Consider the following 18821-nt stretch of genomic DNA (forward strand, 5'->3'; position numbering starts at 1 on the left):
GATTCAGAGTAATGTGTAATATGCTGCACAGAAATACACTGCAATGTCTGATGCCGTAAGGTTCCATATCATCAGAGTGCCGTTCTTTCTACCATTTCCCCTTAAAATTATCTTATTGATAAATTCAGGCTCTATGTTTTCTGTTTCACCATTAAGGTATCCCATTAGTTTAAAGCCTAGGCTATCTCTGGGAATTTTGTACCACAATATTTGGTAATAGCTTGGTATGTTGTGTCTACATATGAATGTAACAGATCCATTTGCATTGTTTATTGAATTAGAAGGATTTTGATAAACAGTTTCACCAAGAGTGGCTGTTGAGAGAGAAACAAATGACGTAATGGAGTGGAGTCAATGAAACAAAGGAGATGATTTTACACACACTGCACAGTATTTATAATAAAGTTTAAGAATAAATTTGGGAAAACATTACCTGATGTGAGCCACATTAAAGTGACTGAGAATCGCAGGACAATATAATTCATGCTGTCTTTCTGTGAGTGACTGAGTGAATGTAAGAAAAGTACAGTGCTGATGAAGGTAACGAAGGAAGTGATGTCATTAAGAGAAATTCCAACAACTTGAGATCATGCATAACATTTACATAGTTTTAAATACTATGTACTATAAAGAAAATGGGTTTCACATGTGTTTTACATACCACTCTGTCTGACTTCTACATTCTGGATTAATATGAAATGTTCATCATATTCTGCACTAGCTATGTCTGTAATGTATCATTCTAGAAATTAAAATTAGTTTGTGCATTAGCCTTTATAATTTAACATACCACAAAATGTATGAAAGGGGTTTATATAAAAGGAAATTAACAGGTTTAGCATTTGATTACCATTTTTATGTCTTCATGTTCTATATTTGTGACAATTAAAAAAAAATATATATATATATATACTGTATATATTTGTGACAGTTGGACGGTTGTGTTATTGTACTAGTTTGCCACCTGTTGGCCAATATTGTTAATGCCGTTTGTTCATGCATACCTTTTTGTACAGCATTACAGCCTTTGATGCAGTGGGTTGATTCACTAAATAGCAATACATGCGATATGTGGTGGTATAAATATTTCTTTGTGAGAGATTCGCTTTCTGAGTAAAATAACATGACATTAGACATGCTTTTATTGTGTGTCATTCTGATTCTAGACCAGTGTTTTATACCGTACGTCTGTGGTGCGCACTTTTAAACTGTCGTAAAAGAGCCCGGTCGTGTTGCTGTGGTTGTGCTTTACGGCATTTGGATCATGGCGGAATCACAGAGTGGTGAACTGTTTAGCACGGTAAGATATTTGGACATTAATCACTCCAAACACAAATGAGATCGCATGTCATGTATTTTGTAGTAGATAACGATTTCAGCAGTGCATGATATGTGTTACTTCGGCATGGTGCACCTCTAGATTGTGTGTTATTGTACAATTTAGGATAAACAAACATATTGCTCAGAGAGTAGATATTTGTTGACATGTTTAGTGTTTACAGTAACGCATGAAAACGCAAGTAGATCTGATGACAAGATAATCTGATGACAAGATATTCATATATATATTAATAACTAAATTGTAATATAGTTCATTATTTTTATAGGGTTTTCTAATTGTACCTCGCGGTTTATTCGTTGCAGAGTTCGATTTTCGAGCTAATGTTTTCTTTTTATTAATATTGTGGTATTATAATAAATTGCAAGACATTAATTATCAGACTATATTTTATTAGTAATTAAACTATTAATAATGTCTTACTAGTTCGTTTTTTCTGGGTGGCTATATATTAATGTATATATGATTCTGAAAATGAGATTACTCCGTTTTTACAAATTTTCAGAAATCATGTTTTTTTATTGTGCATTCCAATTAATATCAATCGAACTGCAGTTGGTTTGTTTTGAATTAAGCCATAATAACAAAAAAAAATACAGCTAACTAACACAATAAAAACACGATAACATAATAAAAAACATGATTTTGGAAAAATGTTAAAAACGGAGTTATCTCATTTTGGAACCAAACTCTCCATATATTGTTTAAAGTTCATATTTCTGAACTTTTTCAGTGGTATTTCCTAGAGTTTGTTGTTGTGTGATCTAGGCTTATATTTTTCGACATATGCTTTGTTTTTAGAAATAACAAATGATTTATGTTGGAACACTTATATAAGGAAAAGTGTAATAATGCATTTGCGATTGGAACCATTGATGATAAGATTGAACTCACACAGTATTTACATGTACTGAGTATTTACATAGGGCCTTACTTGGCCAGTTTCCAAAAACTCAGTCCAAGATGCAGAGGACTGGAAAGAATTAGTGAGTCATGGTAGTCAATTAGCAGATGAATAACATAGGGCTGCAGCTATCGATTCTTTTACTAATCGAGTATTCTACTGATTTTTCCATCGATTAATCGGGGATTCGGATAATAAGTACTTTTTCTTTATTAAAAAGCAATACTAAATATACAAGAGAAAATAAGACAGGTCTCTTACAATGAGTGAAACAACTAATTTGTTTCCTTTTTAGAATAATTAAAGTTTTTATTGCTGAAATTGCATACATTAATATCTGTGAAAACTAAACTCATTTAGTACTTTCCATTGCCATATTAAATTCAAAATACAGTATAATACAAATATATAAATAAGAAACATGAATAAAAATAGAAAGAATAATTTCAAAGGTAAACAAATAACTTCAGTTTATGCATGATGCATTTAGTTTATATAAATTAGTTTTAGTTTCTTTTTTTACTATTAAATAGTAATACATAGCCTACAGGGTTTTTCCTGGCTCAAAATGAGGCGGAGGTGGTGCCATCCTGATCTTGTACACACACACCTAGGCCTACCGTACCTTGAAGTGGTTTAACCAAAGTGACTTTGAGTTTGACTAGGGCTGGGCGGAATGACGGAATATTCTGTTACCGTGGAATAAAATGTCAACCGTTAGAGATTTTTCTATTCCGTGTATTCCGCGGAATGTAAATAAGTAGGCGTGGTTAACTCGGCGCTCTGCAAATTAGGCGCTATTCTGAAAAAAACTAATGAATTAATCCACCCGTAACAAATGAACGTATCAAACATCCTTTTGACCTTCGTTCAGTCTGTAGTGTAGTGATCCGCTCCAGTCCGGCGCTTCTCTCACCCGCAGTGCTCGTGCAGGGATCTGCGCCAGCATTTAAAAAAGAGCTCAATCTCAACACGTATTTCAGAAGTCAGGGTGTTTTGAAAAGCTGTTAATAGTTTTATTAAGTTTAACTTCAGGCGAGCCAAGGTGAAACTTGCGTTGAAATGCGCGATGATGCTCGCGAGCGCTTGAGCACTTTGATGTGACGCGCTTCTACCTCCAGTTTTGGGAGACGCATGTGGAGTCACCAGAGACTTGCAGTGCAAAAACAAGCCCGAGAATAAACAAACCAAAAGACAGAGAGTCGCAACACACTAAAATTGCTCATCTAATAGAGAGTGAAGAGCGATAAAGAAGACCTACAGTACAGACCCCATGAACACCAGTTTATAACACTAGTCATATACTGTACTCTCATTGTTTGTGCATATTCATACTTTATTGTTATATATGTTGTCTATCTTCCTACTGTATATGATATAGCCAGAAGATAAATATGTATAAATAATACTGATTATCAGAACTTAATTTGATATCTTTAGTACATTTTCATAACTTGCCTACATTTTAACTATGGTGAGCATTTAAATGAACTGTAATAAATAAATTAGTTAAATCAATCTAAGAAAAATGAGGTATAAAATATAGAATTATAATGGGAGATTGTTTCATGAAATATATCGTTACCGTGAAATAAAATTACTCATTCCGTGAAATAGATTTTTGGCCATTCCGCCCACCTCTAAGTTTGACATATTAAAAGTTCTAATAAAATGAGATAAAAATGACAATTATTAAGTTATATAAAACATTACTTTTATTCAACCAAACATAAATGTTTTTTAATCAAATAAAGCTTTTTTATCATTTCAACTAACTTTTCAGCCCACAATAGCCAACTGAATCAACCAGTCTTTCTAAATGAGCAAAGCTAATTCACATCTTGCATTCTCTGTGGTTCACTTTAAATGATTCAATGATCTCTTATATTCGCTAGTGACTGAAAAGTTCAATAGTTTAAATGAATCGGTTCAAATGAGTCATTCGTGTGCGAGTCGTTCTGAACGCAATGTGCGTTCATACTGGCGAACTCGCTGTGTACAGTATACGCTGATTCAACGATCCAACTGCACAGCTAAAGACATTACAATGATGTACGTCATGTTAATTTAATAAATTTCAAGAAATTAAACGTACTTGGATGCAAAACAAACAGCCGTGAAACACAGGCTGGCTCTTGTTCTGCAACTCTTTGTAGCGCCTCAGTGTGCTGATAACGAAACAGCTCCTCCACTGTGGTGTAATGTCGCAACTGCAGTTACAAATGAAATGCACGCAGCATTTCTTGTGAAGACTCGCAACATAATTTTGGCGAGAGCCTGAGGCGGCACGACATTTGAAGGAGGATAAACCCTGGCCTTTGACTTTTATTTTGGCAGGTTGTGGGAAGACGCTTATTTTTTAGTATGTCGGTTTCTTCACTCAAACAATAACATGTTCGTGAAATAAACTGTCAGAGCAACTCTGGAGGTGAAGTTCATGTCCTCATTCATCGCAGACGCAGACAAATTTATGAGCATCACGCATGTAGCACGTTAAACTGTGCAGTTCATTCACGCAGAACAGCCAGATGACGTGTAAATAACAGGATCGGCGTCCACAAGTCCGCATCTAGTCTGATGGACTCAATGCAGCCGGAAAACAAGTTTCACTCGCAAAATAGACTAAAACTAACTAAAATAGCAGTTCACCATTTCAATAAGCTATCACTTATTTTTCAGCATGAGAAACACGTGTGAGCGTGTGAACAGACTAAAATGCGCGTTTCACGGTGAATGCTTGAGACTTGAGAGCCCTGTAACATGAACAGAGTTTAGCGGGCTGTGCGTTATCGGTCTGTGGAGAAACGGTCCGTGTATCATCTGATCATTTGATTATTCCATTCAATATAACAAACGGGAAAAGAAAAAAAACAGTGGATATTTCGTTTTTCTGTATGCACAAAAATAAAAAAACGATGTTTTTCTTCTTATTTCAGCCTTAAAAGGGAAATCCAATAAATAAATAAACCAAAACGAAATAACGACCCTAATTATAGTTTTTTCATTTTTGGGTGATTTCCCATGGTCTTCTTCGCGCGCACGCTTTGCGCATGTGCAATGTACAGCCGCTTACCGGGATCAAGTGCATGCGAACTTGCGAAGCTCAAAATGGAAATGAATGCATTTGCATATGCTTTGTTTGTACTTTTCACTCCCACTAAAAGAGTCACACTGAGAGAGGAGGACATGACTGTGGAAAATATTTCAAAAATATATATTGAACAATGCCGTTCACATACAATACTTTCCAGAGCTTACAGTCGAAGTTTGTTAGCATTATTGCTTTTAATATGTGACATTTAGGTAAACAATTAAGTAGCCACAGCTGGCTTGCAGCAGCAAAGGTGTAAATCCATAAATTATTGTAATGTATAAGTTATGTGATGCGAACAGCCCCTCCCCCCGTAACCTCACTCAACCGAGTTCATCAGGTTCCCCCAGCTAAAACTACTGTCCTGCTATAGAGTAATTCATAAAAGATGTTCAGTTTGTGTTGAAACTGTGAGGTTTTTATGTAGTCATTTGCACTATTACATTACATCAGTTTAGGCTACTGTTTTTAGGTAACATGCGAGAGCCTGTACCTCACGGAGGGACCATAATAATGTTGCAGTGTTCCCCAGAGAGCCTCTTTTCCGATATCTCGTGATATGTCATATTATTTAAAAACATTTAATGAATATGAAACATGTACAGCTCTAGTGAAGCCATTGTAAATGATAACTGATCGATCGCGAGATTCGTGAAGAGCTCTAGGCGCGCTGCCGCGCTCGCAGAAATCCGTGCAACATCACCCAAAAATGAGAAAAACAGTAATTAGGGTCGTTATTTCGTTTTTGGTTTATTTATTTATTGGATTTCCCGTTTCAAGATGAAATAAGAAGAAAAACAACGGGTTTTTTATTTTTGTGCATACAGAAAAACGGAAAAACGAAATATCGACTGTTTTTTTCTTTTTCCGTTTGTTATATTGAATGGAATAATCAAATGATCAGATGATACACGGACCAGAAACGCAGTGCTCCGTGTGTACTGTAGTTAAATGGATTAAACAAAGCTTCGAGGCAACAAAATTTGCCTCTATGATTTTTTGTATTCGAATTACTCGAGGAATCGTTTTAGCCCTAAACGATAACACTGAGCTGTACACAATTAAATATGCAAAAAATCAAGGAGAGAAAAAGCTAAATGCGTTTACGGGATAATGGGCTGCAGATTCATAACATTTCTTTATGAATGCGCATTGTTATGAAAATTAATATAGTTGGTAAGTAAAAAAATGGATAAAGAATTCAAGATAAATATCTAATGTACCAATCAAGTAGCTCCTAAAATCTTTTTAAATTGATCAAAATGACTTTAGTCATGTAAACAAGGATGATGCATCTGAGGGTTTTGATCTGTTAAGTGTCCAAATGGACCTTACTTTTAATATTTGGAAGATGAACTTTTCAGCTTTTACTCTTTTGCCACCAGAAATGGCAGGAGGCTTCAAACAGAGGAGCTGCTATACTCAGCCATTTGGGTGAGCATGTGCCCCTTCTTTACTGCCTGGAGGCTGAGCCACAGCAACGGGAGGAGGAGCAAAAGGTCGAGGAACACCTCCTTTTCCCCCTAGAGTGGTTTCTTTTTGGCGAGGACCCACATGTTGGCCTAGAGAAGCTACAGCAATGTGACAGCGGCTCATCGTCTCAGCAATGTGGGCGTGTCTTTAAAGAGGGCGAGACAGTGTACTCCTGCAGGTTAGCATTAACCATAAAATAGGAAACGTTATCACAGAGAGGACCCATAAATAAGTGAATTTTTAAAAGTATATTACAATAATAATTTATGTTGTCAAATAAAAATCCCCAAGAAAATTAGTTACTAATAATTATAATAGTTAGCTATTAATTGTAGATATACAAAATAACTAAGTTAAAACATGTTACAAGATTGGTGATATCCAGCTGGCCACTTCAAGTCTGAAGTTTCTTGACTTGTATAAAGTCTACCAGTTGTGACTTGTTTTTTTACCAATGTTTTTTTTATCTGTTGTATGCTGTTTTTGCAGGGACTGTGCAATAGATCCCACTTGTGTACTCTGCATGGAATGCTTCCAGAAAAGTGTTCACAAAAGCCATCGCTACAAGGTATGTTTAGAATATGAAAATATATAAAGATATAATATATTTTGTCCAAATTAATTTGTCCTCTTAAGCCATGTTATCTTTAAAAGTAGATATTTGTTCTTTGAGGGTATTTTAGTCATTTTTTAAATGATTTAAGAAAAGCTTTTCTTTTAACTAAAAGCTACTAATTGTCTCTGTAAAATAGTATAATTAGCTTAAACGTTGTCATTATGCCACCACAGATGCATGCTTCAGCAGGAGGAGGTTTCTGTGACTGCGGAGACTTGGAGGCTTGGAAGACCGGACCATGCTGCTCCCAACACGACCCTGGCACCTCAGTCGCTATGGAAACGGTACGGTTCATTTTCCAGCAGGTCTTCAATGTTACAACTAGTAGATTTTTCCATGAACTCTACTGTTGAACTAACTTCCTGGTCTGAGGTCGCAGGACAGGCCATGTGGGACAGGCCTGGGAAACATGAGTGTGTGTGGGAAAGTGACGCATCTTTGACACAACACAAACCCGATGGATAGAAAAATCTGTGATTTAGAGCTCTTGAAAGATAAAGGCCTTAGTAGTTTAGTCCTTTAAATCCCAGTATTCAAAAGAGTCAAGGGTGTTCAGACACAGTCTTAATATGGATATAATCTAGGGATGTGCACGAATATTCGAAAATTCGAATATTCGATCCGCAATAACTATTCGAATATTAAAAATGCTATTCGAATATTCCTATTTTTCATAAGAATAAAACTGCGTCACCACAAGGTTAAGTGACCATTACAGAAGACCTTAGAGTTGTCACGTATTATTTAACACTTCTTCACTTCTTCTGTAATGATTTTTAATGTACAGAAAATATAAAAATCATTTGTATGTGTTCCTAAATCTTTGTTCACTCAGATCGCAAGCTAGTTTAAATATTTTAAGTTTACACACTGGATGCCCGGATCGCGTTTTATGCTCGGCTCACATCACCATATTAAAATGTTTAAAAACTGGTGAGCCACAGAATTCGTTAACATTACTTATACATTAGGTATAAAAATATCAACGTAATATTAAATGATTAACAACAATAATTAATTTATTACCATTACTTGTTTGCAGTGGTTGTTCTTAGTAAATCCATATTCGTTCGTTAAAAATATATTAAGTAATGCTAATTTCAACAACTTGAAACATGAAAATGTACATTTCACTGCAACAAATGTTAATGAATTTGGCCTTAACATAAGACTGGCACATTTTTCCACACCTAAAAGCAAGAATTTTCCTTCTACAAGTTCAAATAGGGTCGTCGCCTTCAAGTTACAGCCTGTAAATAAATTTGCACGGATGCTTTTTTTGTTCATTTTAAAACGCACTGTAATTCCTTACCTTAGTTGAAATAAATAGGCTTATCTTATTTATTGATGCAAATCCAATGCAAAGCTAAACAAGACAGACACTGAAAACAATATTTATATATGCTGATCAGCAGAATATCTTCCTCAGGTGACGGTCACGTAATCGTGTTTTAATTGCGGGGTATTCTTTAGGATCTTAACAGTCGGCATGAGGTATCAAGCCCGTTTACTTCATTTATTATCAACATTATAAACAATAAAGCCAGATATTCTTGTCTAATCTGGGTTTTGTTACTGGGAGTTAGAGAAGAGCAGCGCGTTTTCTCTGCTGTCGGCTTGTTAACCGTCGGCTTGTTGAACAGACTTTCACCAGAGTAAAATAGTTAGGGCCATAAATATTTGGACAGAGGCACATTTTTTGTTATTTTAGCTGTGTATCAATATGTTTTCGAGTTACAGTTTTATAATAGATATTGTCTTAAAGTGCACACTCTCAGCTTTATTTAGAGTGTATTCACATCCAGATTAGCTGAAGGATTTAGGAATTACAGCTCTTTAATATGAAGCGCCCCCCTTTTTCAAGGGACCAAAAGTAATGGGACAGTTGGATAAAAAGCTGTTTTGTTCACATGTATGGGCTTTTCCTTAAATAATTTTGTCATAAATGAAGCATGTTAAAGGTCTGGAGTTGATGCTACATGTGGTGTTTGCATTTGGAAGCTGTTGCTGTGAACCCACATCATGGGGTTCAGGGAGATCTCCATGCAAGTGAAACAGACCATAGTTAGATTTTAAAAACACTACACATCCGTCAGAAAGATGCCAGGAACATTAAGAGCGGCCAAATCAACAATTTGGGACATTCTGGGGGAAAAAAAACACAACGCTGAGCTCAGTAACAAAACAATCCTAGGCGTCCATATGAGATCAAAGTGGTGGATGATGACATTATCCTCTCCATGATAAAGAAAAACATCTTCACAACTTCCAGACAAGTGAAGAATTAATCCGGATGCTTCTGTCTTCTGTTACATCACCAAAAAACACCAGTGACCCAGTGCCTGAGTACGTCATGCATGGAATGGAATGACACTGCCTGAACACTATTTTACTGAAGATGTTGTATGCTCATATCATGAGTTATTCCAAGCCTTCTCCATATCTTTTATTCTTTTTAGTCTTATGCAGGCTGAAATTAATTTGATCTCTCCAAAAAAATGCTTTCTAGAGCTTGTTCGGCTATTTCAGAAGTCTAATGTACCCATCCTATTCTTGAGGCTTTTGCACCTTGTTGTGAACCCTCTCTATTTTTTCCTTGTATTCTCTTTATTGTTTTGATTGACAAACATTGACATATTTACCTCTTGGAGAGTGTTCTTCACTTGTCCGGACATTGTGAAGGTGTTTTTCTTCATCATGGAGAGGATAATGTCATCATCCACCACTTTGATCTCATATGGACGCCTAGGATTGTTTTGTTACTGAGCTCAGCGGTGTGTTTTTTTCCCCCCAGAATGTCCCAAATTGTTGATTTGGCCGCTCTTAATGTTCCTGGCATCTTTTCGACGGATGTGTAGTGTTTTTAAAATCTAACTATGGTCTGTTTCACTTGCATGGCGATCTCCCTGAACCCCATGATGTGGGTTCACAGCAACAGCTTCCAAATGCAAACACCACATGTAGAATCAACTCCAGACCTTTAACATGCTTCATTTATGACAAAATTATTTAAGGAAAAACCCATACATGTGAATAAAACAGCTTTTTATTCAACTGTCCCATTACTTTTGGTCCCTTGAAAAAGGGGGGCGCTTCATATTAAAGAGCTGTAATTCCTAAATCCTTCAGATAATCTGGATGTGAATACACTCTAAATAAAGCTGAGAGTGTGCACTTTAAGACAATATCTATTATAAAACTGTAACTCGAAAACATATTGATACACAGCTAAAATAACAAAAAATGTGCCTCTGTCCAAATATTTATGGCCCTAACTGTATATGCTTGTTTTTCTTATCAAGAACATGTAAAACAAAATAAACAAGATAACCATATATCACAGACGGTCAATATACGTTGCGTTTTGTTCGTTTTGTTTTGTCCGTTTTCTTTTTGTATTATACCGTTCCGCGCAGGTTTAAATGCAGTTTTTATGTATTTTTCTATTTTTTCAACATAAAAAAACGATATACACGACATAATATTAATGCATTATGAATATTTAATGATAATTATAAGCTTGATGTGAAATTGTGACTAAATAAAAATGTAAGAAATTACGTCATTATTAACTTAATTTAAATAAACCAATATTCGAATATTCGTTTTTTTATGAGCTCAAATATTCGAATATGAAATTATTGAAAAATGCCCATCCCTAATTATAATCCTGATAGAGTTCTACAGCTCTGTGCCATTTATGACTCCCTGAATGTTTCCTCGAGAGAAGATCCGGCTTTAGAAGGCAGATGGCCTGGTTCTGTGCAGTTAACTCAATAGACTCACTGTGATAAGATCAGGTTCCAGATCCACATGTGCTCATGGCCACTCGCCACATCCTTACCTTTGTTGAAAACCAGCAGGTGGCTTTTTGTGTTTGACTCTTGCCATGTTTTGCGATAAACCTCAATGAAGATAGTTTATCTGTACTCCTAATGTAGTTGAGCACTGGTATTGGTGCTTTTACTGCTAGAAACCTTTTAGTCATGTCAAGTGCATAAAAACAGTCTCTTTACCATACCCCAGTTTACACAGTCAGCATTCAATAATGTGTTGTTAATCTCAGTTATATATAAAGTGTCCTGCAATTTTATTTTTAAACAGAAATGGTGGTAGAGAGACAAAAGTTATGTATTGTAGCTTTAGTAACCTGCCATTTATTTGTTAAACAGAGGTGACGATAGAGAGGCAAAAGTGATGGATTGCAGCTTTAATATCATATTAAATAAATAGGTCCCTCCTTCATTATAAGTCTTTAGGATTTATAGTAATAGTAATAGGGGATAGTAATAGTCAGTCAGCATTCAAATACATAGATATATATAACTAGATGCCGCATTCAAGCGCTCCAGGCAGGTAGACGTGTCCGCCATCTTGGAACGGTCCACTGACGTCACACACAGTTTGCTAGAATGGCAAAACACTGCACGCAGCCATGGCTGTGAAAACCACAGGGATATAAATTCCCGAAAAATGGGATAACCATTCGTTGTTGTCACGTGTTAGTGTAGCAGATATAATTTTTAGTTTACACAACAATAAATATGTTTTCATAATCATATACAGACAGCTTACTCTTGAGTGTTAATGGACCGGCTCAGACCATTCCAAAATGGCGGATGGCCTAGCGGTCCATAGAAACAGATGCTAATGCGGCATCTAGTTTTTATATCCATGTTAAAATATGACTCAATAACAAGACGTTGTTTAGAAATCTGCTTTTGTGTGCATGTGTGTTACAGGATGAGTGTACATTAGATTCAGGCCTTGAGGAACGTGCTCAGACTCTGTTCCGGGTGCTGCTACGTTACACTGTAGACATGCTGGTTTGGAAGGAGACTGATGAACTACAAGAGGAGCTGAAGCCAAAGTAAATGCACAAACGGCATTATTAAAGCAACAAGCTCTCATTTCACAATAGTGCATTGCTAGTTACAACATTGCTCTCATTTTTCAGTTATAGAAAATCATGGTTGAAAGAGTTTAGAAAGAATGGATGCTAGAGCCCCTTGTAGTGTTACTTTGTAGTCATAGCTTTAAAGGACTACATCTATCTAGAAAATTCTATCATGAATTCTATTTATATTTGGGTAAGCTGCATAAACACATGCATTTTGTAATAAAGGTATACTGTGTTGTTTAGAGTCAAGGAAGACAAGTACTTTTGCGTGCTCTACAATGATGAACATCACTCCTATGACCATGTGATCTACACACTTCAGCGAGCTATCAGATGCGACCAGACTGAGGCTCAAACATACACAGCTCTTATTGACAGAGAGGTGTAGTATTTTAAGCATCTTTAACTTTCTTGGGCCCTTGGATATTAAAGTGCAAATGACAAAAAAGCTGTTTTTAATTTCAGGGACGGAGAGCAGTGAAGAGAGGCACTCTAAGGTCTTGTCAACAAGCTAAAGACAGTATCAGGGTAAACATTGTATTGGTTTTCCATTATTGGGGCTCATGTAGATGCATAATGTCTAGGTCTGAGTGTCCATTTAACCATTATTTCCTTTGCAGTCGAATTCAGAGCAACTTACACAGCAACCTCTGCGGGTAGAGATCCTCAACACCGCTGTTATGGCTCATCAGATCTTTGCCCTCAGACTCGGCACATGGTTCCAGAAGATCATCGGTTACTCAGGTTGAGCAATAACGGCTGATGACACGACATGAATACTTTTTAATAATAAAACTTTAAAATTTATACTGTAACTCTTTCTTGCAATATATATTATATTTATACGTACCCGTTCTTGCAATGGACTGCCCAGAGTCCATTTGCTTTAAATCGATTTTACTGCCATTATTTTGTTACTTCATGTCAAAATGGTAACTTCCGGCCTAAGTGAATTAATCTTGAACACAATACACTGTTATTATGATCAGCTATTATGTCGTTTTTTTTGTAAGTGATGTTTGGATGGCTTTTGTCCTTGTTGCTGTTCTGCAGTTGGCCTCAGGCAGGTGTTCTGTCAGGTGGCTTTAGACCCATGCGTTGACGGCGATAAACTCAGCCTCATCAGTCGAGTCATGCTACACGATGCCGGACTTTATAAAGGTCAGTAGTGAGGTCTCTTACACAGTTTAAATAGCTTAAGATCAATTAAAGTCTATTCAGATCAGAATACTACCTCCCCTTGTAACCTTGTTTTGTGTAACTCCTCAGGAGCCCGCAAGGTCATCCATGAGTTAATTTTTAGCAGTTTACTAATGGACACAGAATACAAGAGGCAGTTTGCCATGAAATTCACAGAGGTATCATTTTGCAAAAGAATTTAAGTTCTTGTTGAAATGATTTCAGTGTTCCAGATACACATGTGGAAGTATTCATCCACTGCACGAAAAAGTGGTGGTGAGGTCTAATATGTGTTTATTATAACTTTCAGCACTATAAACAGCTTCAGGAGGACTTCATCAGTGATGACCACCAAAGAAATATCTCAGTCACAGCCTTGTCTGTGCAGATCTTTACTGTTCCCACTCTGGTACGAAATTACAACGATTAAATTTGTGACATTCTGTATTTATTACGGAGCAGATTTTTATAGCACTGCTATTATTGTTTTGATATGTACCGTTACTTGTCTTGTTTGATATATGGAGAAATCGAAAGTAAAAGAACCAGAGGCTTTTCCTGAACGACTCTGTGTAATGCTATTGCAGTTTTTAACACTGCAAGACCGACCTACCATAGTTATATTTCCTAACCAAACAAGAAAAACATAACACTGCATTGAACACACTTTTTTTTTTTTTTTTAGGCCAGGCAGTTGATAGAGGAGGGAAACGTTATAAAGGTGATAATAGACACAGTAATGGAGATGATGAGGGAACACCTGGACAGCAACGGCCGCTTCCATTTTCAGGGCTACAACTCTGACAAGTTCTTCCGGGTTCAAGTTATTTTCCATGACTTGAGGTATTGAACATGCCACAGTTTCCACAGTGCTCTGAATGAAATGCATTTGTTGTCTTATACTCACCATCAGTTTTTAATAGACCCATATGAACTTTTTTTGTTTGTGTGGAAGTGAAATGTTGAAGAATTTACTGGCCACTCTGTTTTCATATAATGAAAGAGTCCATGCTTTCAAGCTTTTATAATATAAAAGATATACCGTAAATGTTTGAGAAAAGTAATCGGAAGACTTCTGCACTAAATTCTTTGCAATGTCATATCATAGCTTTGTGTGTACAAAAGTAAAAAGTTGTGCATAAGTCATGACAGAACTTTTCATTTTTGGGGGAATTAAATTATGTTAAAAAGTGACCCATAAAATCAAAACGAGCAATTTTTCTGAAAGTCAACTTAATACCGATTCGTTTTGATGATCTTAGGTACATACTTATCAGCAAACCCTCAGTGTGGACTGAGGAACTGAGGGTGAAGTTTCTTGAAGGTTTCCGTGTCTTTCTTTGTTTCCTTCGTTGTATGCAGGTAACATTTTGCTTTAAATACTTCTTGCCTGAACTATTGAAATGCAGTTAAATGTGTCCGTTTTTATTAGAACTTCTGTCAAACTTAAAAACCACAGTTGGCTTTAAGACTTTCTTCTCTGATGTCAGGGGATGGAAGAGGTGAAAAGGCAGGTTGGTCAGCATGTGGAGGTGGAGCCTGAGTGGGAGGCGGGGTTTACTCTTCAGATGCAGCTACGCCATATTCTTGGCATGTTTCAGGACTGGTGCTCTTCTGACGTGAGTCACAGCGGCTCGGAGGCCTTACTTTTCCCTTTTTGATAGGATTTCACCAGGACAGGAATAAACTACACATGTTTAATGTACATGTGCTTCACTTTATTACAAAATATTCTGTATTTAGTATTTTGTCCTAAAGTTATTTATTGTAATGAAATAGAATACAACTTTTTTCTTTGTTTTTCAGTCATAATCACATTTTTTTTACATCTCTTGTCAATATTTCATTATTTTATTGGGGTAGCAGCTCAATAAGCGTGGAAGCTGTTGAAGGATCACTGCATAACACATACACATGAGTACTTTGTGTCTTTAGTGTTACAAATTGTTAGACTCTGAGCAATAGTTCATTTACTTATGGTCCACTTTTAATGCCATTACTGTTTCCTTGTCGATTATCTTGTGAATTTTGTTTAACCATTGGTTAATGATTGACCTTAATATGTGACAGTGTATGGACACTTGTAATTTACCCACAGGAAAGGGTTATGTTGTTGGCCTTTCAAGAGTGTTATCAGGTTTTAATGTCCTGCACCAACCAGCCCTTCCGCAGCGAGCCAACCGACAGCTACATGTGCAAGCAAATCCTGCATGCACGGTCATACAAAGTCTCCCAGGAGCCCGTCTCCATCCACCTGCCCATCTCCAGACTCCTGGCCGGTTAGCAAAAAAATGTTGCTTTGCTCTAGCAAAATTCAAACACTTTTCTTTGAAAGTTGTGAAATTTGATTTCTGGGTAAACTGTTAATTTAAGGTAAAACCAACGTTTTCATTTCCATTTATAGTGAAAGTGAATGAGAACTGGTTTGGTCAGTCTACAAAATGTTAAAACAAACTAAACTGAGCTGTCATTGAGATAAACTTAAGATCTGAATTAGTCTGATTTTATTGATAATTCTCCTTTTCTTTAAACTAAATCAACTGATTCACTGAAAATATCTGACTCAAATGAATTTGTTCACATTTTCGAAATTGGAAACCTCTCAGAAATTCTCAATTAAGGTGCAAAGGAGATCTGGTGTCAAGTCGTTTTTTTATTGTTGAATATACTGTACATTTTGAAAGCATGTGACCAATTCTGATGTTTTAAACCGTGAAATCTGTCTTTGTGATGAATTGAACCAACTAACTGCAGTTCTCTGAGTTTTCTCTTTTTTTATAGCCTTTCTTAATGTTTTAAAACTAAAATGGCATGTTAAAGCATCTGCTATAGTTTTAACTTTTTTTTTCTCATGGTCACTATCAATTTGTAATGTAATGATATTGATATTTAAGTTTCAGATTAGATCTATTTTTTAACTTCTCTGAGGTTCTTAAGGCTGTTTGTTGCTTTCAGGTTTATATGTGCTCTTGTGTCAGAATGGAGCAGTCCAGTTCCTTCCTGACTTTGTGGATCCTGTGAGTGCTGTTGTAATAAATAAAATAACTGTGTAATAGATTAAGTTCTAGTGTTTAGATTAGCAGATCTTTGTGTTTGTGTAACAGGCTCAGATGAACTTCATTGAGCTGGCAGAGCAGCCACTGCGCTGTATAGTGCTGGCAGCTCAGGTGTGTGCCGACATGTGGCGCAGAAACGGCCTGTCGCTGGTCAGCCAGGTGAGAGAAATTCTCAATCTAGTTTTTTTTGTGAGAATATGTTCTCCTATTCAATGTTAATTCTGGGATAACTAAAAGTAAGCCATTTATAGGTTAATTTCATAAAAAAAAACATCACTCACTTTGGGGGTGAGTTTGGGGCGGGGTTACTTGAACACAATGAATTGTTTCAAATGTGTTTTGTATTTGAGAGAGGTGGAAAAGAAAACATTTGGGTGATAGAGTTACAGTATGCTGTCACTGTCATATATTGTCATTTTGTATTGTATTACTGATGTGTTTTGCCTTTTCCTGTGTTTGTTTGCCTCTGTTAGGTGTATTACTATCAGGATGTGAAGTGCAGGGATGAAATGTTTGATAAGGATGTCATCATGCTGCAGGTATGGGCAGAAAATCAAAGTTATGATGATATTTGTTAACTTTGGTAAATATGCGTATTTAAGTTGACATTTTTTGACCATTCACAGATTGCTGCGTCCAAAATGGACCCAAACCACTTTCTAATGCTCATTCTTTTGAGATTTGAACTCTTTGAAATGTTCAATGGTAACTGCTCAAGTAAAGATCAGGTGAGTTTTTTGAAAATTGATAACAGTGTTGATAAAATGGCAAACCAAATTTAGTTTTGAAATATTTAGATAAAAAATATTCACTGATTGACCGGTTGATTTCAGGCATCTCTCAAATTGTTATCACAAGTCTCCAGCTGCCTAAATAATTTATCAGATAGTGTTATAGTTAATTGTTACTATTTAGCTCAGTTATTGATTAATTTACACTATTATTGTTGAGTAGTTTTAATTTAATTTAATACAATGAAAATAGAATAAAATATTTATATATACTGTATATATATATATTAATGCAAATATACATTAAATATATAATAAATTCTTATATTACTAGCCTCTAGCCAGACTGATAAACAAACACAGACCGGAAGTTAAAGGAGTCACGCAGCTAAAACGAATATTATCATTTGTTTAAAATGTAATGCAATGTGTATACACTATTTAAGGATCTAAAATGCTGTATTTTCCAAATACCGTGCTTGTTTGTATCTCCTCTTTGCACTGATTTTTCTGAAATGCGCTAATTTTTTACGAAGTTCATCGCTCTGTAAAGCGAGGTGTGTTATGATTGGCCAGTTAACCAGAGCGTAGTGATTGGTCGAATACTGCAAGCGTGTGATGGAAATGTAACGCCTCTTACCATATTTGGAACATCAGGTTCCAAAACAATTGTACTTACAGTACTGACTTGTGTATACATTTGGGCCGTCTTAGTCAACTCATACCACGAACTGACGTAGATTTGTGGGGGTGTGGTTACACGAGACGTTTCAGGCAGGTCTGGGTGAGCATTCGCTTTTAGATAGAATGCTTCTTTTTTTCCGACACTTCAATTTTAATTATAAATATAAATATTAAATATTATAAATAAAAATTTAATAAATAACTCTCAACTCAACTTTATTTATATAGCGCTTTTTACAATTTTCATTGTTACAAAGCAGCTGTACATAAGACATATTGACTATAAGCAAAACAATTAAAGTTGTACCTGCAAAAACAAGAAAAAGTTGAAAACAGAAGACAGACATACCCACATACAAAACACTCCACACACACAATATGCACACGTACTAACACACATAGACATAGACACACACACACGGACGCGCACGCACACACACACGTACACGTACACAGACAAGTACGCACATACACAACGCTCAGTGAGAGCACACATTTAAGATAAAGGAGAGAGAAGCACAGGTCAAATATAACAGACTATAAATTCCTATATGCAATATTTATTAATTAAAACTTTAAAATTCTAAAGCAGCCCCCCCGGCCAGGCAAATAGTGGCAAAAACAGTATGCAAACGGTGGCGAGGAACCCAAAACTCTAATCGAGAAAAAAAACCTCAGGAGAACCCAGGCCCAACCAGGGGATTCCAGTTCCCCTCTGGCAAAAGCTGCTGCCTCTGCACAAGCTCCTGAGAGCTTGCACAACAAGGCTAAATAAAACAAATAAACTTACTAATAAGGTAAATTATAGTTTAAGATTATCATTAATAATCTAATAGCATTTGAAATTT

The 18821-nt window shown here is 36.1% G+C and overlaps 1 protein-coding gene across 2 annotated transcripts in view; it reads left to right on the forward strand.

The window, feature by feature from the left end:
• The first annotated feature begins 1195 nt into the window (after nt 1-1195).
• The window catches only part of ubr1 (ubiquitin protein ligase E3 component n-recognin 1), a 40651-nt gene continuing 23025 nt past the window's right edge, over nt 1196-18821 (forward strand). For both annotated transcript variants that reach the window (XM_057343493.1, XM_057343492.1), the window contains exons 1-19: nt 1196-1300; nt 6720-6985; nt 7297-7375; nt 7597-7707; nt 12166-12293; nt 12567-12705; nt 12789-12851; nt 12944-13067; nt 13377-13484; nt 13593-13681; nt 13813-13911; nt 14188-14345; nt 14765-14864; nt 14993-15121; nt 15601-15781; nt 16458-16519; nt 16607-16717; nt 17032-17097; nt 17185-17286. In XM_057343493.1, coding sequence (XP_057199476.1) covers nt 1265-1300; nt 6720-6985; nt 7297-7375; nt 7597-7707; nt 12166-12293; nt 12567-12705; nt 12789-12851; nt 12944-13067; nt 13377-13484; nt 13593-13681; nt 13813-13911; nt 14188-14345; nt 14765-14864; nt 14993-15121; nt 15601-15781; nt 16458-16519; nt 16607-16717; nt 17032-17097; nt 17185-17286 — 2151 coding nt within the window. In that variant the 5' untranslated portion in view covers nt 1196-1264. The remainder of the gene's footprint in view (nt 1301-6719; nt 6986-7296; nt 7376-7596; nt 7708-12165; nt 12294-12566; nt 12706-12788; nt 12852-12943; nt 13068-13376; nt 13485-13592; nt 13682-13812; nt 13912-14187; nt 14346-14764; nt 14865-14992; nt 15122-15600; nt 15782-16457; nt 16520-16606; nt 16718-17031; nt 17098-17184; nt 17287-18821) is intronic.

This window comes from Triplophysa rosa, linkage group LG10 (assembly GCF_024868665.1).
Source record: "Triplophysa rosa linkage group LG10, Trosa_1v2, whole genome shotgun sequence".
NCBI lineage: Eukaryota > Metazoa > Chordata > Actinopteri > Cypriniformes > Nemacheilidae > Triplophysa > Triplophysa rosa.